At 46.4% G+C, this 22,703-nt stretch overlaps 1 protein-coding gene across 5 annotated transcripts in view; it reads left to right on the top strand.

Annotated features, from left to right (window-relative positions):
- The window catches only part of LRRC36 (leucine rich repeat containing 36), a 26,792-nt gene extending 4,089 nt beyond the window's left edge, over positions 1-22,703 (top strand). The window contains exons 1-12 of one of the 5 annotated variants that reach the window (XM_081202130.1): positions 3,380-3,521; positions 6,716-6,809; positions 6,916-7,001; positions 10,395-10,519; positions 11,244-11,295; positions 13,570-14,046; positions 15,916-16,139; positions 17,763-17,925; positions 19,594-19,772; positions 20,638-20,749; positions 21,479-21,593; positions 22,410-22,703. In XM_081202130.1, coding sequence (XP_081058256.1) covers positions 6,926-7,001; positions 10,395-10,519; positions 11,244-11,295; positions 13,570-14,046; positions 15,916-16,139; positions 17,763-17,925; positions 19,594-19,772; positions 20,638-20,749; positions 21,479-21,593; positions 22,410-22,611 — 1,725 coding nt within the window. In that variant the 5' untranslated portion in view covers positions 3,380-3,521; positions 6,716-6,809; positions 6,916-6,925 and the 3' untranslated portion in view covers positions 22,612-22,703. Of the gene's footprint in view, positions 1-3,379; positions 3,522-3,873; positions 4,061-6,715; positions 6,810-6,915; positions 7,002-10,394; positions 10,520-11,243; positions 11,296-13,569; positions 14,047-15,915; positions 16,140-17,762; positions 17,926-19,593; positions 19,773-20,637; positions 20,750-21,478; positions 21,594-22,409 lie in introns of those variants that run through there. The other 4 variants (XM_081202133.1, XM_081202129.1, XM_081202131.1 and 1 more) reach the window with 4 other exon arrangements.

Below are 22,703 nucleotides of genomic sequence, written 5' to 3'. Positions count from 1 at the left end.
GACACGACTAAACAACAAAAATGCTTGTACAACTTAAACTCACACAGGGACAAGCAAAGGAGGACGCCTTCACCCCAGTGTGGCTCCCCTTTATCACATATACAGCCCCACAAGACAGTGTCCTATCCCACCACACCCCACAACAACATACAAATCAATATGGCTAATCTGACCCAACAACATACCCCCACACATGCAAACATACCACATTGCAATCAACAGAACACAACCAACCAAGCTCTGGATCCGCTAATATTTTGTACCACCACCAAAAATAGATATATAAATAAATAACTCACATGACGCTGACACAAAAACCCTAAACAAACACTATGCAACAGAATGAAAAATCATTTTTCTCCCCATCTCTCTCTCCCCCCCTTCCCCCCAGCCACATAATGTCTATGTTAACAGTGTCTCATACTGAATGTAAATGAACTGTGAAAAAGACTCTATGAATTGAAAGTGGAGACACCATACAGTGGTGCCTCGCAAGACGAAATTAATTCGTTCTGCAAGTCTCTTTGTCTTGCGGTTTTTTCGTCTTGCGATGCACGGTTTCCCATAGGAATGCATTGAAAATCAATTAATGCGTTCCTAGGGAAACCGCCTTCAGACCAGGTCCGGGGACAGTCTGTCCCCGGACCTCTTCTGAAGGCTGGGGGGGGGGACAAGGGCTTTTCTTCCCACCCCCAGCATTTTAAAAAACCCCGGGACAGCGGAGGACTTCTCCGCTGTCTGGGCGATCTTAAAATGCTGGCGCGCGGCATTTTAAAATCGCCCCGGACAGCGGAGGACTTCTCCGCTGTCCGGGGCGATTTAAAAGCCCCTGGGAAGGCAGGCAGGGGGGACAAAGACTTTTGCCCCCCGGCAGCCTTCAGAAGAGGTCCTGGACCTCTTCTGAAGGCGGGCGGGGGGCGAAAGTCTTTGCTCCCCCCCCGCCTGCCTTCAAAAGGTGTCCCCGCGGCGGCGGGAGGTGTCCCATGCCCCCCGCCCGGCTTCGGAGCACCGGGAGAAGCGATCTCCCCACAGCCCCTTGCTGCAAAAGACGTCCGGGGGAAGCGGGGAAGAAGCGCTTCTTCCCCGCTGCCCCCGGACGTCTTTTGCAGCAAGGGGCAATTTACCAGTTGCAGAATTGTGTGTTCTCTTATGGCTCAATAACTGGTTTAATATCAGGAAGCAGATGGTAGGAAAACGTTTATCTTTTGCACAATAGTGCAACATTTGAAATTTTTAAAGGCAAAAATAATATGCAAATGTTCATAAATAAATAAAAGCATGCAATGTGGCTCCTGAAGGCTGGAGCTGGTGCCTGTGATGAGGCTGGAGTTAAGGCTATAGTTTGGCTGTCCATGTATTGTGAACTGCCTTCAGATTTTTGGATGAAGGGCAGTATATAAATTTAATAAATAATAAAATAAATTTGGACTCAAAGGTGGGTGTACAGCAGTAGTAGTGGGTTTGCAATAAGAGTTTTCTGAGCCACAGAGAAAGCCAGAGGTGGAGGTGGGTGGGCAAGTCAAGAGAGAAGGCAAAAGACAGAGGCATCTCCAAGGAAGAGTGTGAGGCACTAATGTGATGGAGGGATAGACTCTGTCCTCAGACCTGCACTGGAGGCTGTTAGGTCCAGGAGCAAGGGACAAAGAGTGGTGCTGAACCCTGCCTGCCCTCTGGCACAAGAGGGGTCTAAGACTACTCTGGAGGGTTTGTTCCTGTGGAGAGTACCACAGGGCTATTTAATTTATTCACAAATAATCTGGAGGTACAGGGGGCTTACTTTCCACATTAAGTGACAGTGTGTATGAGCTCATAGTCATTTAGAATGACGAAAATGCAAGCAGATTGTGAGAAACACCAAAAGAGCTCTCCAATCCAGTGTTTGCCAACCGGGGCCATATGGCCCCCTGGGCCCCTCTACGATATTTCAAGGGGCCCACGGGTGAAAATTGCGTAAATGGGGTGGCCACAGAGGGAAGTGAGAAGTGAAGGAATATATATATCTACTTGAACAATCACAAGAGGGTAAGAGGGCATCTCACCAGGGCGTAGCACTCTTTTTTGCCATATGCATTTTCTTGGAGCAGTCCTGGTTTGTTTCCCACAGGAGAGGGCGATCGCTGAGGCTCCTGTTTTGACTGGTAGAGCCCGCGATCCAGAACCCCCAGGTCAGGACTGGGAGATCTGGAGCTGCTTGTTGCTGTCACCACTGCTAGGCCCAGTGGCAGTCTGGGCCTGACTCTGCAAGGTGCAGGGTGCAATCAACTCAAGCACCTAGTGGATCAGGGCTTTTAGATGTTGCCAAGAGGCACAGGGCCTGTTGGCAGCATAGGCCCGGCTCTGCAAGGTGTGGGGTGAAATCCACTCAGTGCCTAGCCGAGCAGGGTCATCTGGTGCTGCTGACTTGCATCTAGTAAATAGCTAAGTACGGTATTTACTCAGAAGAAGGCTGCACTGAGTTCAGTGGGCCTTACTTCCAGGTAAGGGTTTGTGGGGGCTGTAGTGTTTTATCTAGGTAGCCAGGGCTCCTTGAGATGACAAGATCTTTTTTTTTAAAATTCTCCCATATATACAGTACTCCCTATGTGCATTTTGGACTGTATTTGTAGGTTTCCCCCTCTGTGTCAAATAATTGGGGTCAAACAAATGTTGTTTACTTTTTTATAATACTTGGAAGATGGGTCTCCCTCTGAAGGTTCTGAACTCTCCTTCCTTGGAGGTTTCTAAGTGAAGGTTGAATGCTGGTCTCGCAGGGCCCACCTTTCTCGTTGTTTCCTCATACTGGTCTGGCCTAATATATTGCCCATCTCTAGCACCACACTGGAATGCTGTGTGTCCTTGATAAAGGACAGCAAAGAGTTGGAAAAGATCAAACAATTTTGTTCAGGCAGATAAAGTATATTCTCAAGAGGAAAGCCTTAAGCATTTGGAGCCATTTAATGTCAAAAAAGATAACTGATAGACCTGATGGAGGTTTATAAAACTATGCATGTTATGGAGAAAATGCACGCTCTCCCCCACTTCCAATGTATTACTCGCTCAGTTGGTGAGATCAAGTTCAGTGCTTAAAGAAACATTTTATTTTCAAATTGCAACCTTGTCTTTTTCTCCATGCAGGGTCTTGAGTATTTACAATTGTTACAACATCTGAATTTGTACTATAATCATGTTTCATCCTTGCTGGAAGTTGCCCGCCTTCAAGCGTTGCCTCTCCTTAGAGAGCTGGACCTGCGTCTCAACCCTGTAACCAGGAAGGAATCTGATTATAGACTGTTCACTGTGTACAGATTACAAGCTCTGGAGATGCTAGGTGAGAGATGAAGCAAGGAGGGACAGTAGAGGTCATTTCTATGATGCTGGCATAAGGGCAAAGCTTGTCACTGTTCCAATTGTTTACTCAAACATTGCAGTCATGGCTTCAGCCAGTAACTACAAGTAGCTCTGTCACCCAGTCTCATGGGGAGCTACATCGATGGTCAGGATACCAATCCCAAATTCTCTTTCCTGACCAACAGATGAGGCAGGTGAGAGTGCATTGCCCCCATAAATTTAAAGTAGATGGGGAACTCTCTCACCCCCCCGGACCACTGCTTGTGGATCCTATCTGCCTCTAAAACATTGCCTAGACACCCACCCCTCCATGGTCTGACACCATAGTTTGAGAACCTCTGCTTAATATTATTTAGCAGTCCTAGAACTGAGCCTTCCCCCTTTTCTTCATGACCCTGTGCACTGTTTCTAGGGAGTGTGCCCATGAAAGGGCGTGTGTTTGTGGCTGTACTGTGTACTAAGGGCTTTGCCTTCTGTTGCTATGGAGAAGCATATTATGCTGTCACAAATCTTTGCCTCACTGAATCTTCCATTTTACTTGTGCTCACTTTGGATAGCTAGATTAGTCAGTAGTCTGATGTTTTTGAATGAAAACTGCAGGTCCCTAGAGTTTAAGATTAGACTGAACTCCTGCTATAGACCATTTGTTTTCCTCCAGATGCTACCTGTCATGCATGGTGTATCTTCTTGAAGAACAACCAATCTTGATACAAAGACTGGAAGGTGTGGTGGAGTAAGTTTGGAGAGAGAGAACGGGGAAATGGTGACATATAACCAATTGTTGCTTCTATATAATGAACTTAGAAAGCAAATTGGGAGCATAAGCCATATTCTGTACCTTGAACCGTAGCAAAATTCCAGTAAATGTTTGAGTTTTGATTCAGTGAATACCATGCCTTATTTCTAGTTTGCATCCATCTACCTTGAAATTGTCCTGCATCCTTCTTTGCAGTATTCTCAAGCATAGAATAGGGCTGGACAGAGCTGTACCTAGGAGTTGGTGAAACCGGCCTCCACCAGGGTGGGTGTGTGGAAGCCGTGTGGGGGGGGGGGAATCACCACTGGAGATTGACTGGGAGATGAAGTGGCATTAGCCCGTTTTTGCATCCTGCAGCACAGGGCAAGAGAGGAGAAGGGAGAGAGGGCTTTCAAAATATGTCTACCCCCACCCTGCAGTAACTGCCTTTCAGTCAAACCTAGTGAGTTGGCAAAGCACAGCAGTCACAGATCAGGACAGGCTGCTGCAATGATGAGCCCTAACAGCAGCCTCTTCCTTTTGCTAGGAAGGTGTCAGACCAACTCTGTGGAATATATATGCCTGAGTAGAGTTGCAGATTTAGGCAGCAATCCTATACACTTAATATGAGAGTAAATCCTATTGAATTCAATGGGGCTTATTTCTGAGTAGGCCTGCAGAGAATTGTGCTTTTTGTCAATTTTTTTGGCATCAGAGATACAAGCCTTACTGTATTAAACAATATGTTCAATAACATGCTGAATATATAGATTTGGGCTCATGTTGAGGGGGGGCAAGTTACTTTGTGGGTATTTTGGACCAGCACTCACTGGAACATTTGCTTTTAAAAAATAAACTGCAACCCAAAATAGTTCAGTTAGCAAAGGATCTGGCCTGTGCTCCAGTCTACAAGGCTTACCAGGATTTCGAGTACTTGGGTTGTGTAAAATATAGTAATTTCTAATGTGGCTATTGCAGTAAAGTGATTTTTTTCCCCTGAGGAGGATGTAATACAGCTCCTTGCTGAAGGTGCAAGGGGCCCTAGGGCATCTCTGTGGCCAGATGCCCTGAGTTGTGTTAGTGTTGTCAATGTATTTCATGAACAATACTAGAATGCTGCTTATGAAAAGAGGCATAGAAGTAGCAGAGATTGCCCACACATGTGGCTTTCTAAACAAATGTTAGGCAATATGGTACCTAAAACTGTGGCCTAGTTCTTGTGTAGTGTTTATCCATGGTTTACTAAACTGTGGTTTATTTGATCACCCAAACCCTGCCCGGCAGCTTAACCATGGCTTGTTAACCACAAACCAACCACATTCATAAGCCATGGTTTGTTGTTGGATTACAAACCTTAGTTTATGCTAACTATTGCTTAACATTGCAGATACGGTAAGAAAGACCTCTATGTCTGTTCAACTTACACATTTCACATTTGGAAGTTAGCTGTTAGATGGAAAAAAACACTCAGTTCATCAGAAGTGACACAGAACACAGAACATACATAGTTTTATAGTTACATTAAAATAAAAAAATAGCACGTTCCAGCAATCTTTCTGCATTTTGGAGGTGTGTGTGTCATATATACAGAAACAGTCTTCATTCCATGCTTCTTCCTTGGAATTGGTGTGTTTATGATGGGCCTGGTAGAGATTTTTGTATTTACTTGCAAGATCACAACTCCAAGGATTGGGTGAAATATGACTTTGTGGTGTTGTGAGCCAGTAGGGTGTAAAGCAGGGGTGCCCAAACTTTTTTAAAGAGGGCCACATTTGATGAAGTGAACATGCGTGAGCTTTTTTTAGGCTTGGAGGATTGAAGTTTTGAGCTTTTTAAAGGATTTAACCCCAAAAATTTTGAGCTTTTTTGGGGATTGAAGTTGCTGAGCTTTTCTTAGGATTTTAACCCAGGACATATACTGGCACAGGGGCCAGATTAAATTGACTGTCGGGCCGGATTAGGCCCCCAAAACAGACTTTGGACATATCAGGTGTAAAGCATAGGGAGACATGAGAGACCCAACTTGGGCATGGTTCATTGAATGGCCTTGGGCTAGTCACTCTGCTCTCTAAAACTCTTAGGAAATTACTGGACAGTGAGGATAAGCATTCCATAGTTTACAGGATAAACCTTATACTTGCTTATATCATGTGCTGAGTGAATTTGAACTGCTTGGTCCCATTTCTTTACTGCCTCATAAGTCCTTGGTGGGCTCTGCTGCCTAGTAATCAGATACCAAAGTAAATACTAAAAAGGAGGGCAGGATATATCACCTGAATAATCACATTATCAGATGAATTTTGTGGTACTTCTGTAATTCTATTGTCCTTTGTAAGCTGATGTGATGCTGTAAAGTGGGATATTAGTATTCTAAACAAATGACACCAAGCCTACAGGCAGAAAAATGGCTGCCTGTCTCCATAATTTCTAGTGCTGCTGCTGCTGCCCTTTATTTCTGACACTTTGGTCCAGGAGTGGAGAATTGTTATGGTCCTGTGGGCCAGATCTTTATCTGTCCCCACCTCTGCAGGCTAATTCTAACAGATTGGTAGAGCAACCCATCTGTCAATCACATGGCACCATTATGATTTCACATGATTGCTACCGTTCTTTGAAGCCAGTCATTGATCCTGCATGTCTTCTTCTTCATAGATGAAAGAACTATTAGGAAGCGTGAGAGAAAAGCTGCCCACCTGCATTTTAACCTCAGGAGCAAAGAGGATCCATTGGAAAAAGACGAGTCAAGGTATGGAAGTGGTCTGATGAAAAGTAACACTTTTGGATGGGAAAGGAGGTGCTTGATATTGAAGGTTACTTAATCCTAACATCGCTGTTGTTAAATTTACCTCAAGGGAAAATACAATGAGGAGTGAAGTGCTAGACCAAGAAAGCTTTGCAACATCCAGTATGAATACAGAGAGCAACAGGACACGTACTGGTAGGTTTTATGAGACAATCACACTGGGATTGGAAAACCTCAGTATGCTTAGCCTGAATATTTGATTGTGCTCATGTATATTATGTGGTGCTGCCCTTGTATCTGGTCTGGAAGCTGCCATTGTCCCTGACCGTTGACTCTGCCGACCCAGCATGCCCCTTTGCCAGAAGCCACAACAGAAGAGAGCTTTTGCCTCTATGTCCTGCTTCTTCATGGAGGCTGCTGTGGAAAACAGAATGCTGGACTGGATGGGCCACTGGCCTGATCCAGTTGGGCTCTGATGAGTGACTGACTCTCCATGAGACATGCTTGGATATTGGCTGCTTTGAGCTTTACAAGGCATTCTTGCAATTGTGAGTGTGTCCACACTTTCCTTTTGCCCCACTCTTTCTAGGCACAGTTCTGTGCTCTAAAGCTCAGTGTCTGGACATTCTTCTTTTAGCCCCCCAGCTTTCCTTGTGAAAACACATGCTTTAAAGCTGACATGCAACAAATGGCCATTCAGGTTTTCACGGATTGCCAAAAGTAGGTTTTCATAGGGAAAACTCTGGAGTAAAAAAATGGTGCTTGGACACAGAGCTTTAAAGCGTGGATCATGCTTGATCTCTCCTTTCTATAGCTAGTCTGTAAGTTGATATCTGACCTTTGTTTCACTCAGACTCTTGACTTGCCTTCCCTCCTTTCTTAAGGAGGAAATGTGTGTGGCTGCAATTTGCTGGTGTTTGTTTCACCACAGATCCTAACCATCCCTTTCCCCTGAGGGGCAAAACTGTATATTGCTACAATGCCTTGAAGCAAAGATACCCTCAAGTGGGTAATCCCTTGATGTCATCTTCTCAAACAAATCCTTTCAAATGCATTTAGGGTCTTCAGATGGGGTTATCAGAAAGCTTTTCTTACAATGTTGCACAATTTATATTCTGTTTAAAGGTCAGGGAGAAGGGATTTAGATTTCTCACCCAAACTTACTCCCTGGTATTTTAAATCTTCTCATATCGTATAGGATATGGCCCGCCTTCAACTATTTTAACAGCTAGTAAGATACACACACACACACACACACACACACACACACACACACGGTACAAAGGCCCCCATGTGTTTGCCCTACAATCTCCCTGGGTGATGTTGTCACTCCCAGGAAGAACTATGGTAGGATTACAGTGGTGCCCCGCAAGACGAACGCCTCGCAAGACGGAAAACCCGCTAGACGAAAGGGTTTTCCGTTTTGGAGGCGCTTCGCAAAACGAATTTCCCTATGGGCTTGCTTCGCAAGACGAAAGCCCATAGGGAAATCTCTGGGACAGCGGGGAAGCGCAGCGCATTTAGAAGCGCTCGGGGAAAGCAGTGCACTTCGCTGCTTTGCCCGGAGTGCTTTTAAATGCGGGCGGCTGGGAGGGAATCCCTTGGCCCCCCGCGGGACTTCCCGAAGCTCTTTTGAAGTCCGGCGGGGGGCCAAGGGATTCCTTCCCAGCCGCCCGCTTTTAAAAGCACTCTGGGCAAAGCAGCGCGCTTCGCTGCTTTGCCCAGAGTGCTTTTAAATGCGGGCGGCGGTGAGGGAATCCCTTGGCCCCCCGCGGGACTTCCCGAAGCTCTTTTGAAGTCCGGCGGGGGGCCAAGGGATTCCTTCCCAGCCGCCCGCTTTTAAAAGCACTCTGGGCAAAGCAGCGCGCTTCGCTGCTTTGCCCAGAGTGCTTTTAAATGCGGGCGGCGGTGAGGGAATCCCTTGGCCCCCCGCGGGACTTCCCGAAGCTCTTTTGAAGTCCGGCGGGGGGCCAAGGGATTCCTTCCCAGCCGCCCGCTTTTAAAAGCACTCTGGGCAAAGCAGCGCACTTCGCTGCTTTCCCCGGAGTGCTTTTAAATGCGGGCGGCTGGGAGGGAATCCCTTGGCCCCCCGCGGGACTTCCCGAAGCTCTTTTGAAGTCCGGCGGGGGGCCAAGGGATTCCTTCCCAGCCGCCCGCTTTTAAAAGCACTCTGGGCAAAGCAGCGCACTTCGCTGCTTTGCCCAGAGTGCTTTTAAAAGCGGGCGGCGGTGAGGGAATCCCTTGGCCCCCCGCGGGACTTCCCGAAGCTCTTTTGAAGTCCGGCGGGGGGCCAAGGGATTCCCTCACCGCCGCCCGCCTTTAGAAGCGCTCGGGGGAACACCTGCCCCAGCCGCCCCACTTCGGAAAGCTGTTCCGAAGTGGGGCGGGGGGGGGCAGGGACACCTGCCCCAGCCGCCCCACTTCGGAAAGCTGTTCCGAAGTGGGGCGGGGGGCGGGGACACCTTCTGAAGGCGGGCAGGGGGCGAAAGTCTTTGTCCCCCCTGCCTGCCTTCCCAGGGGCTTTTAAATCGCCCCGGACAGCGGAGAAGTCCTCCGCTGTCCGGGGCGATTTTAAAATGCCGCCCGCCAGCATTTTAAGATCGCCCCGGACAGCGGAGAAGTCCTCCGCTGTCCCAGGGTTTTTTAAAATGCTGGGGGTGGGAAGAAAAGCCCTTGTCCCCCCCCCCCCAGCCTTCAGAAGAGGTCCGGGGACAGTCTGGTCTGAAGGCGGTTTCCCTAGGAACGCATTAATTGATTTTCAATGCATTCCTATGGGAAACCGTGCATCGCAAGACGAAAAAACCGCAAGACGAAGAGACTTGCGGAACGAATTAATTTCGTCTTGCGAGGCACCACTGTATAAATGTGTGTGGCAGAGGAGCAGTGTGCATTAGCCACTTCAGATAGCTAGAACCTGTAAAAAAAGGTGGGGAGAGAAGACAGCCCCCAGACTATTTTGTGAGCATTTTAAAGAAGTCCTGCATTCATGTAGATTCTAGAAAATCCTCACAGAAATGGGATGAAACAAATTTCCTGGTCAACACATGTAACATGGAAACGAACTGGTATAATTAAGACTGTTCCATCCATCCCTAATTTGAACCAATGTTTTCTTTGTTTATTCCTTTGACTGTAATACTGTGTGGGGTTTTTTTAAATAACAAAACCTTATATTTGTGGGGTGGTGTTCTGATCTTTGATAGAACCCTTGGTTTTGGGGAATTGGGTTGACAGATTTTTGAACCCAGCAGAGTTGTGACACTATTCCCCACTTAGATTTATCTCTCTCCCCAGATTATACTTGATTTTTTCTCTCTAACTCAGGAAGGTATTGCAGTTATTTATTTTGGGGGTATTTTATGGTACATCTGAGCTCAGTGGTATATCTGGGAGCTATAAATGGGTTTAGTGCCCCACTGGGCTGCCAAGGCAAGGAAATGGATAAATGCCCCCTGAGGAGTTTCCTGTAAGAGCAAAACAAAAGGATGGGCCTCAGCAGTCTGGAACACGTGGGTGTGTTTCATTCTGATTCTTCTGCAAACGAACAGTGGGTGCTCATCATTATTTCTCCTTATGAAATGAAACCAGGTACAAAGTATTCATCTCCTCGCCATATGTCATGCCATGATGAGAGAGACTCATTTCTAAAGACATCGCCTGTTTCTGTGTTGCCAACCAGCAAATTAACTAAAGGAAACAAGGACCAGATCCTGGTAAGTGGGCTTGATGAAGTCAAACAGAGGCAGGTGGCTTCTGCTGCTGTTTTGGGCAGCACTTTGCTATGTTAAACTTCTGTGTCCTCTAACTGTACAGTTGCATCAATGTCAGCTGTAGAAAGTTTTTAGGTGTCATATGCATTGAGAGGGAGGCCTTTCCTTTTCAAAATTGTGGCAATCCCCCTGTTTATGTCCTTTCTTATATATAAAGCATGATAATGCCAAACCTACCCTTTTTGTCCATCCCATTTGTATCAGTTCATTAAGTGACTAGAACATGTGTTCACATTTTGGGTTATACAACTAAGTGAAGTCAGTAAACTCCAGGCTAGTTCACAGACTAGAAGGAGAGAAACAGTAGGCCTATATGACAGTTCATTGTCCTACGCCTCATATCACATGGTGCTTCTGGGGACAGTGGCATGATGGTTAGTTTTATGAGTGTTTGCTACCACTTGCCTGTTGAAATGCCTACCGGTAATTCTGCCCCTAGATCCATTTATGGCCTCTCAGAAACATTTTGTGGGGGGGGGGGGAGGGCCAAAATGAAAACCAGATGTGCTTCCACCCCCAGGCCTGGAGAAAGCAACTGAAATGCAAAATACTTAAAACTCTTATATGGTAAAGCAATGCCAAAAGTTAAGGTGAAAGACTGATTTTTCTGAAACAAATGAGTAACTCTTGCTATTGGACAGAATATTGACTTTGTAATTTCTTCCAGCTAGACAATGTAAATGCAAGACAGTTTCTGAGTCACAACTCTTTGGACAGAGGTGAGTGTTTTCCTTTTCCAACCTCATAAAAATCTGTGTGCATTCTCAGCCTTTAGGGGTCAGATGACTCTCCTGATTCTGATGTTTCTCTAAGGGCAGTTCTCACAAAAAAGCAGACAGAAAGTAGTAAAATCTATCCAGATTCTGCTGCTTGAGCCTGAAGATTTCATCAGTACGTTAAAAAACACACCTTGCATGTCAAGGTGAAGAAGGCTTCTACCTCTGAGGTCCCCCCCCATGGGGACCCATATTCCATCATGTAAGTGTCCACTTGCAGTCTGAAGTGGAACAGTCCAAATATGGGCCTACCACCTACCTGCTCTTTCTGAATACTAGGCCTAAATCTAGATGAAAACGTGACTATTTGAAGATTTGGGTGTTTCTTACAAGGTTTTATTTCAACTTCTTGAGATGTTTTTCAGTTTGGTACAAAAATATAATTTACAGGATAAGTTTTGAGTGATTGATGGGTTTTCTTTTTGCAACTATCAATATAAATGGCAGGTATATTGCTAATATGCTTCTCAACCACTAGAGCAGTGTTTCCCAACCTTTTTTGGGCAAAGGCACACTTGTTTCATGAAAAAAATCTCGAGGCACACCACCATTACAGCCCCGTGACGTCAGCGCGCAGCGTCACGCCGGGAGGGACATGAATTGCTACCAATTACATAATCACCTCCTTGAGGGCTGGCTCATCTTCTCCGAAGGCAGAACCCCATTAATTAACAGCACAGACTCACACCATAGCCAAGACGAGGGGGGAAAACCTCAGTCATGCACAGTCATGCACATGTGGGGGCTAAATGAGGACGAAGACTGGGCAGAGAGCAGGGTTCAAATCACCCCACCTGGCCAGGACAATCCCTGGGTGCTCCCTTGGGCCACTCGCCTGACCCACCTCGCAGGGCTGTTGTTGCGAGGATAACACGGGGAGAACCACGCGCGCCCCCGGGAGCTCCTTGGAGGAGAAAGCGGGCGATGAATGCAATGCACGAAATATATGAGAGGCGACCAGGTTTTGCAGGTGAGGGGCCCCCGCCAGCCTCCGCTTCCAACACCTGGCGCAACGATGCCGAAGTTTCCCCCCGGGCTCGGCTCGGGGAGCAGTGCTGCTCCCCCCCGGCTCCCCTTCGCCCTCCCGGCTCTCTCTGCCGCCCACTGGGGACCCCCCTCACCTGCCAAGTCCGGAGCGCCGGTGGAAGTTGCATGCATGCATGCAGGGCGCCGCGTTGCCATTGCATTGCACTGCACTCCATGCAACGCCTGCACGCATGCATTGCCTTGCACGCCCGCCAAGGGGTCTCCCTGCGGTCCGATGCGTCCCCTCCGGCACGGATGCAGCATTGCAAAAATAAAAACCCCCCAACGCAGCCCTACCTGGGGGGCAGACTCCGCCGCTGCCGCTCTGCCTCCGCGGGGATCCCCGGGCTCCATCCTGCCGCCCGATCTCCGCGGGGGCGCAGGCAGGCTGCGTGGGGTCTGCGCGGAAGAGCCCCTGCCTGCCCGGCCGCCGCCGCTGCGCTCATTCCATGGCCGGGAGAAGAGCGCTTCAAACAAAACGCCCGGCCCGCCAGGCCACGCTGGGAAACGTAGTTTGCGCACCCCGCGTGGGTGCGGAGCCCAAGGGCGAGGGGACTACGGATCCCGGCAGCCCCCGCGCCGGGGACGGGGGGGGGAGAGGCCGGGTGCAGGGATGGAGGGACGGGTGGGCGAGCGAGTAAGTGAGTGGCAGCCGCCAAGCCTTGGCCGAGAGCCAGGAAGGGCCTCCCCGGAGGAGGAGGAGGAGGGAGGCACAGAGCGGGAGGGAGGGAACCCCAGGGGTCATCTAGTGACGGCGCCCCAATCGAAAATTTGACTTTAAAAAAAAAAATCTTTCGAATTTTTTAATTTTCCCCGCGGCACACCAGGCAACATCTCGCGGCACACTAGTGTGCCGCGGAACAGTGGTTGGGAAACACTGCACTAGAGCTCCAGTTTTTTGGCTCACTCAGCCTTTGCCTCAGAGCATGAAATAAACATCTGTCAACCCACATAATTTAATTTATAAATGGAACCTTATCTTAAGTGTGACTAAATTCACACCTCTTTCTTCCCAGCAAAGTTTATTAACCATGATTATCTTGTGATAAATGGAAACAACTCCTGATATGAATTTATGTAAACCACTTAGAGGGGTTTTTTTTGAGCCATCTATGCTGCTTGTTGAATAAAAATATATTTAATGAATGAACAAGTGAATTGTATTGTCCTCCCTCTGCTTGTTGCTTGCAGAACAGAAACTCCGGTCTCCCACTGCCCTGCAGGCACAGACTTCCCTGCCCTCCCAGATGAAAAGCAGAGCTGTGTCTGGTAAGGGGAAGTTTCACGTGTCCTTTTCTGAAGGCTCATCTCTAGACTTCCTCTGTCCAGGAAAAAGAGAAATGGGAAATAGGAAAGTGGACATTCTTGACCTTGGCCGGGCTGCTTCTCCAACTAGGAGGCTGAGTCTGAGTGATGATGCAGGGAAGACCAACCTCAGGCCAGAGAGTTATGAGCACCTGTACCTCCCATCCTCTGCTAATCGCAGGGAGCTGGTGAAGAGGCTTCATGATGAGAGGAATGAGAAGACGGCAGCCGATGATGTTTGTAATTACACCTCACAGTTTGCTAACGAAGTCCTGGCTCCTGCCCGGTCCTCATGTGGAGATTTCCTGGGACAGCACTCAGAAGTGGATGCAGACCATGCAAGTCCCTTAAAGCTCAGCTCAGGTAAAGGCTGGCTTTATTGTCTTAGTTTTCAAGATGTAACTTCTTCAGTCTTTCCCAACCTTTCTGAATGAGAGGAAATCTTTGTTTGGTTCTCTCCTGGTGACGCAAAATGTCAACTTTCTGCCACTATTAATAATATTTCTTAGCCTTCTCCTTTTGCAAAATACAGGTGGTCAACAGTATAATGAGCAGCCAGCTTCTGTTCACAAATTTCAGCTTCAAAGAAAGAGGCATGAAGGCAAAAACACTGAGCAATGGGCCTTCTCCTAAATTTCAGAATTCAGTGTACAGTGGTACCTCGGGTTAAGTACTTAATTCGTTCCAGAGGTCCGTTCTTAACCTGAAACTGTTCTTAACCTGAAGCACCACTTTAGCTAATGGGGCCTCCTGCTGCCGCCGCGCCGCCAGAGCACGATTTCTGTTCTCATCCTGAAGCAAAGTTCTTAACCCCAGGTACTATTTCTGGGTTAGCGGAGTCTGTAACCTGAAGCATATGTAACCCAAGGTACCAATAGTCAATAGCCGTAGAAGAGAAGATCATTACTCTATCTCTTCCACTTAGCTTTAAAGAGGCAGGCCTAAAGTGAGACTAGGAATGGGGGAGCAATTTGATTCCATTCTCAAACTTTATAAAGTGCATTTTCTTGAAAACTAATAATTACAGCAAAGATTCTTGTTCCTCTATCTATTGAGTACGTAAGTGAATGTAGTTATGAGACTGATACTCAAATCTGGGAGTTAGGAGAAATACCCACAAAAGGGCGGAAAAACAGGGCACAAATGAATAGAGAGAACAAAGTTGATCCTCACAACTGTTTCTGCTATGTTTAGCCCGTTACCATGCTCCATTGGTAAAAGTATCCTGAGCTTCTCCACTGGGAAATGATTTTACAGCTCTTGTCACCACACATGCTTGGATTGAACCCACTCTTCCAAAGAATTTTCACACATGGGTGATGGTGTACTCTTTCTACCTGTAGGAGCATTTGGAAGGACTACTTTGTTACACCAAAGTTGCATGATGAACAGGCCTGTGCACAGCTTGTCTGAGACCTGGAGTGGGAGTCTTGTTAGAATAAAATTATTAGCATGACAGTGTTAAGTCCTAGGAGGGGGCCCCAGCCGGCTTAGCCCTCTGAGGCCCGGGGCAAGCATACTTGGTTGCCCCCTCCCCTGCACAGGTCTGATTGTGAACCATAGAAAGCATGGAGGATTTGGGCATGGCTACCAGAATTTTTGGAATTTGGTTGGCCTAAATTTTACTTTGGTTTCATTTGTTTTCGAGAGTTGGCCACAAGTGTAAAATTGATGGCCGCTTGCTTTCAATCTTGGGGGGAAATGGAAAAGAGGAGCTCACAGTGGGTGAGAAATAAAATTATGGGCATGCATGCCAGTGAGCTTGGCTCAACAGCCTAACTTGCTACCTTGTCCCCAGTGCTTTGGGTAAGCTAATCACCTTTTAAACAAATGCTGGATTAGTATTTATCTATTTGTTTTGACACCTTAAAAAAAGTGTAAACTATCTGAGGAATTATGACACCAAGGGCATCAGTGAAGCAGTACTGTGTACAGTGACCTGCAGACTTGCAGGATTTATTTTTTCAGACATCAACTCTGGAGAGATCATGCATTTAGATCAAGAGTGGGGAAGACAGGGTGTCTTCACTGTTATTCTTTGCTCTGTTACAGTGCTTGGATGCTTAGCCACTATGAAAATAATTCAGGCCCTTTTTGGGCTGGTGGAGGATAGAACTGGACTAATAGCCCACCTTCAAGATGGCTGGGAATTAAAGATGCCTTGTGACAAGTGTAAGCCTTTCTTTCCCATCTGCTAACCAAACAGTTCCTTTCTTTCATTATTCAATTCAGCTTCTACAAGCTTTGGAGATTTCCTCTCGAAGCATCGTTCTTTGTTAAGTGAGGTGTCTCTTGGGAATTCACAATCGGCTACAGCCTTAACATCCACATCCAGGAAAGGGCGAGACCCGCCAGCCTGCCGATCTCTCAGTCCTTCAAGAATGGAGTTTAAGCATACCAGCAGCCAGCACACTCCAGTAACCCCCAAGCACTGTTTTAAAGAGCCAGTAATGGAGGTGAGTGCTTTGTTCTGGATCCTCTTTGTGGAGCAGATAGAGCAGGGGAAGGATCATGGGGTGGTATGCTGCCTAATGAAGCATGTGTGGTATCTGTTCTTTAGCATGGCTGTGAGACATTTATGGGCATGCCTCAGATTGTTCTGAGTGACATTCATTTGCCCTTTCATCTGTTCCTCCCAGCCCCATTCTGCTGCAGCTGATTTCTTCAGCACAGTACAGTGGTGCCCCGCAAGACGAATGCCTCGCAAGACGGAAAACCCGCTAGACGAAAGGGTTTTCCGTTTTTGAGCTGCTTCGCAAGACGATTTTCCCTATGGGCTTGCTTTGCAAGACGAAAACGTCTTGCAAGTGTTCCGATTTTTTTTTGCTCCCCCCCTTTTTCTAAGCCGCTAATAGCCTTTTAGCCACTAATCCGCTAAGCCTTTAATAGCCGCTAATAGCCTTTTAGCCGCTAATCCGCTAAGCCTTTAATAGCCGCTAAACCGCTAATAGCCGCTAAACCGCTAATAGCGCTAATCCGCTAAGCCGCTAATAGGGTTGCTTCGCAAGACGAAAAAACCGCTAGACGAAGAGGCTCGCGGAACGGATTAATTTCGTCTTGCGAGGCACCACTGTATAAACTTGCCATTGTATCTCAGGGTGTTTCCAGACTCTCAGTATTTTGTGAGAGATATTCAAACTCTTACTGGAACTTTAGGTTTGAGGAGCTAAAATGAGTCAGAATACTCTGTTGCCCTAGCCTAGTGCAACAAACCCACTTTAGAAAAACAACTCTTTCAAAAGTGTGTGGTTAATGAATGTTAAACAAGAAGCTTGCTCCCAGTGCCAGTCAGTTGGTTGGCATGAACAGTGCATCATCAAAGGTAATCACTGCAACCACTGGTCTGCCATTACAGCAACCTCCTTTGATCTTAGACTGGTACCAGTCACCTGACAACATTATGACATCAGGTGATTGACAAGTGAGCAGTTCCGCCAACCTGTCAGAGTTGGCCTGGGAGTGGGAGACTTAGGCATCCAGCCCCGGATCCCATTCCCCACTCTTACATACCTCATTACGGTATAAGGCCTTTCAAAAGGGACGTCAAACAGTGGTTCCAGTTGTACCTTTCCCTCATCCTCAGGATCATGGGCTGTCGAAGTGATGCTGATCCTGAATTGAACCTTTGCCCTGCTCTTGTGATTTCAAACAAGGACATAGCTCAGTGGCAAAGGATAGACACCAGATTCATATACTGAGGAGAGAGCCTAGATTATCTAAACTTCAGTTATAAAGACTGGGGGCGGGACAAACCCAGTTTGATAAAAATTGGCAATGAGGCACGGCATACAGCTAGTTAGCAAGGCTGAGGGCTAGGCCAGGAGCAGACCAGTATCAGCCTCTTTGTTGTCTACGTTGTGTTAATTACTTAGTAATAATAATATAAAAATTCTAAGCTACAAAAACAACTGAAAAAACCAAGAAATTGCATGATTTATTTGAGAAACAAGTTGTCAGAAATTCTCTCCTACCCTCGAACTTTAATCCACCTCTTTAAATGTGCATAAATAAATTTTAGATGTTTGTCAGAATGCCTCCATATGTCCAGATGTGACAAATGTTACTTATGTGTTTTGTAGCTTCACTCCAGAGAGCATAGCAATATCCCTCTCCAGACAGCAAGTATTGTCAGCAGCACTGAGAAACCATGTCTTCTTGTCACTGTCCTGCAGCAACTCCTGGATTTAGTGGATCGTTATTGGAATGGCTCTGGCTCCCTTTTTATCAATAAGGATTTCCTTGGTATGCTGTTCTAGGCTCAGGCTATGTGCCTAAAACTCCCACCACCCCCTTCTTTTCAGAGAAGGGAAGCAGACCACTTGCCAAGCATGTCACCAGGCAATATTCAGTGTCCTTGTTTGCTGTGCACATCACCAGACTATTTGCATCAGGGGTCACAAAGAATTCTATGCAATTCTTGTATTCTATGCAAGGCTGTGATCATGGGGCCTTTGAAACAGGAAGAATACCTCTGAGGATGTGCAGAATGACTTTCCCTCACAACACAGTAATGATAACCAGGTCACATACACCTGGGCATTGGGGTAAACACTTTTAGGTAAACAGGATAACTCCCAGGCTAGCTAAAGGCTCAGCACCTCTTGTCTTTACTACTTCTAACCCTGAACTTGACTGGTGAGTGCCAACAGCATAGTAGCCAAATTTGGACCATGTAGGATCAAACACAAATTTTGGCTTTGTTTGGCCTGCTTAACTTGTTCTAGTCTTCTCTTTTTTTTGCATTCTTGTGACCATCATACCTCCTATCAGATGGATCTGCTTATTTTTCTTACTGTATTTACTCGAGTCTAATGCGCCATCAAATCTAATGGGCACCTCAATTTTGAGAACCTTGAAACCAAAATAAGTATTTGCTGGCAAATGTAAATGCGCCATTGAATCTAATGTGCACCTTAGTTTTTGCAAAATGTGCACCTTAATTTGGCCAAAGAAAGGTGAGCATTAGATTTGAGTAAATAAAGTAATATTTCAAATTTAACTGTAGGGCAGATTCTTTCATCTTTAATGACTCAGCAACTCCTAGCCTAGTTACTAATCTCTAGGCAAGACCAGCTCTGTTGATTTTTTTTTTTTTGCCTGAAGCAAATTCATGCAAGATGTTACAGCACCCAATGTCTTTCTTACCTAAAGTAAACACTATGTAGCTTACAGCAGCAATAGGTAGAGAGCACACCACCCAGATACTTTACTCTACAGAAAAATGCAGCTCTTCAGGGTTATGAGATGACCAGCCACTCTTATCTGAAAAGCGCTGTGTTATGCAATACTCCCTTTACAGGCAAGTCTGAATTCATTAAAAATATAATGTAATTGCCCTCCATGAAGGACTCTGCAACTTGAAAACAGAGACACTGAATGTACTTTTGTTACTCATTAAAAATCTTTTAATAAAAATGTATTTTTAAAAAGAAAAACCAGACCTCCAAGCGGATAAATTCCAGACTTATGTCCTCTGGTCACCACTCTGTAAAATACAGTTGTATTGATAAGGCGAGTTAAAACCAATTAATGCAAAATTAAAACTAAATTAAAGCTAACTTTAAAAGCTGAAAGCTACAGAGCAACCAGGATATACCAACATATTTTGGGGGATCCTGAAATTTTCAATAGTACAGAAAATCTTTAGAAGGGGGAAAAACAGAAATGGAACGACAGCAACAATATCCAAAGCAGGTCACTGGGGACTGAGTATGCGCAGTAGCCAAAGAATGTGAAGGACAGGGTCAGGAGAGATGGGGTGGGGTGGGGTGGGGCTGACTGGGTTATCCTGAGACAGGGCAGGGCTGGTTGGCTGGAACCCTGATCAGGAGCAATATCCACACTGCAACATTTGGCTGCAGGTCCCACTTACCATGTTTTAATCTGGTTTGTGCTTTTATTGTCCTGCAGCTCCAGCACGCGATTTGCTTGCATATTTGATGGTGGCTGCCCGTTCACAGCAGGATGTTTGCTCAGCCCGCAAAGCCGTGCTAGGCCCTAGCTCCTCGGGGTTCAGTTGCCAGCTTCCCAGGGAACAACCAAAGTATTCTCAGCAGCACTGCAGCAGTGCCATCGACAAGGCTATGAGGGTACGTGCTGTTCACCATTGCTTCCCTCTTCCTTCCTCAGTAAAGTGGAAGCAAACCTAGTTCTGTTTTATGAGAGAATATTTAATGTTTTATAATTAAGATAACTTACTGTCCAGGTATCTGATAAGCCATGTGCGCAAGTCCGTGCTGCTGCTCTGAATTATGGAGCCATCCAGCCCAGAGCCTGTGACTTATGTGGATCACCATGTGCCAGTGGTCAGGCAGTGGCTGAGAGCCCCCATGGACTCAGAAGGACCCCTCCCTGACCCAGCCTGTCTGCGCCAGCACTTGCCACCCTCCATGCCAGCCCCGTCGGCTGCTATGCCACCTCCAATTGACAGAACAAGAAATGTCCACAGACCCCCAACACACTGGGGCCTCCTGCCATCTGACACTGAGCCTGAGCGCTTTGTATTTTTCTTTAAACACCAGAATGTGATGCAAAACCCACACAGCACACCTTCCCTCTGGGTATCTGGGTAGCCTCCCACGGCCACACACTCTCATAAACAGTACCCTACAGCCTCTGGATTTCTCTCCCAGGAAACACAGGCCCTTACAGCACCTTCTTTGCAACCCAGTATTCTCAAAACCTCTATACTCTCTTCATAGTCATGGGGGTTTTATGTTGCGGTTTCATTACATGCATTGCATCTGAATGCCAAAAAAACAAACATTGCTTTATTTAGAAGGTCCTGGGCTGATTGATGACGGGATGGTGTTGTCTTCAGAAATCTCTAACCCAGCCTAAAGAAGAAACCTTCTTGATCTCACATGTGTGGCCACATATTTATGTCAGACCAACAGAGTCGCCTTTCCCCCTTGTTGAACTACCCTACCAACTCTTTCCTTCCCTCCCCAACAGAAGGTGGAAGAGAGTCAGAGCCCACCTTTCAAAGAACAAGGTGTGGAAGGTGCTGCTGCTGCCGCCGCCACCTCCAGTTCCAGCTCCCACGGAATATATTCTCTCTCTTATGGTAAGTTCACTGGTTAAATACCAGACGGATGTCTGACTGGACTTGTCAATGCTAGGACTTTCATATCTTTTCTACACTTGTGTTGAGGGAGGCTTTCACATAATCAGTCAGCCTAACTGCTGTTTCTACATGCTCCAGATGAATGAGAGATTGACTATCTCTCCTGCTCGAGTCAAGACTCGGGCTGGCGTTGAAGATCACAGGCACAAGCCCCAGCCCCAGTAAGGAGCTGAACCAGATTTTGAACCCTGCTGATAGCCATTAAGTTTACTGCACCTCCTTGGGCCAATCACAAAGATAAAATAGGGGGCAGGAGGAGTGAGGACATGAGTTTATTGGAGGAAAGGCAGGCTATAAATAAAATTGTGGTGTTTTTTTAAAAAAAGGTTAAAAGTGTTGATAACAATTTAAGGCAGTTTGCAACAAACTAAGCAGCAGTAGCAGCATCTCAACAATACAAAAGTACATTTGAAGTCTACAATACAGGTGGTAAAACAAAGTCTCCGAAGGGGTGCATGTTCCAGTTCAGTTTTCATACTATCTCTGTTCTTCTGCTGCACCTATATTCAGAATAAAATGGATACCCCAAAAAGCCATTTGAAAGACTTCAAATGATCATAGTTAGAATAATAGGTGGGGTTCCATGGGTCACTTTGCTCTGTACCTTTTCCCATGCCTTTGATCAAGCACAACTCTAGGTTTGCTCATCTGCTGATATTTTTCTCCTAGATGAGTTGTTAAGTAGAAATGAGCAGCTGAATGCCCAGGTGGACATCTTAACTTTTGAATTAAAGCAGCTTAAAAAGCAACAGGACACCATCAGTTTGCTGAAGGAGAGCCAAAGGTAAATTAAGTTTGGCAGTTTCATTTAGGGGAGGGAACGTAGGTCTATCATTCAATTTTTTTTATCCCTCCTTCCTAAAAGCAGCTCACATGGCATTCATGGTGCCCCCCCACACACACTTTTGTCATCACAACATCGCTGTGAGGTGGGCTAATCTGAAAAAGTGACTAGTTGAAAGAGTCACAGTCCATCTTTATCATGACACATAATTGACAAGCAGGTTGTCCCTCCCACCTGTCAAAAGCTCTTGCATGGGGATTGCAAATTTGATGTAGAGGGGAAGAAGAAAAGAGCATTGATAGCAGATCCTGTCCTTTGCTGGTGCTTGTGATAGACACCTTTTGGAGGGGAGAAAGAAAGCTGCTTTTTCTAAGCAAGTGCAGCAGGCAGGACTTCTCCTGTGCTCTGCTGATGCTCACAAAAAGCACCTTTTATTTCTTCTTGCCTTGGCTGCTGTGCAGGGAAAACGCAAGAGGCAAAATCCTGGTTTGGCTGCAAGTACCTGTTTGCAAACCCAAGACAGGATTGAACCATGCCCTCCTGTCCATTAACTAATGCCATGAGCAATGTGACCTGGTTTATAGGGGGACATGGGTTATGGGACAATTAAACCCTCTGGTTAGGGTCAGGATTAGTCCCTATGCCACATGTCCAATGATTGAAAATATCAAGTTGGAGACTTACGGGTTGGCAACTAATGAAACTCCTGTTTGAAGTAGCTTTTCTTGTTGGTTTGAAAGTCCAAGAAAGCTAACTCATTCAGAGATGCTGGGCTCAGTCAAGGGTGGTTCCTGTTCATTGTTTCCTTCTTGCCAGGTCTCTTGTTTCCACAAACAACTTCCTTCTGCAGCAGCTGAATAAAGAACAAGATCCTTCCATAGGCAAAACAGGCCGTCTTTCGGAGAAGATCCCTGATGCTCCTTGTCATGCCTCTTGCCCTGCAAGGACGTCCCATCGTGCTTCCCTCACCTCTCCCATTGCTTGGAATCCAGAAATGTTAAGCGGCTGTCCTCTCTGACAGAAAGCACAGAATCACTTTCTTCCCATGGTGACTGTCATACAAATTATGCTTCATTTTCACATAACCAATCAATCAATCTCTTTATTACA

The sequence above is a fragment of the Podarcis bocagei genome, assembly GCF_964188305.1.
Source record: "Podarcis bocagei genome assembly, chromosome: 7".
NCBI lineage: Eukaryota > Metazoa > Chordata > Lepidosauria > Squamata > Lacertidae > Podarcis > Podarcis bocagei.
The sequence above is the reverse complement of the archived record's forward strand: the minus strand, read 5'-3'. Positions and strand labels throughout refer to the sequence as shown.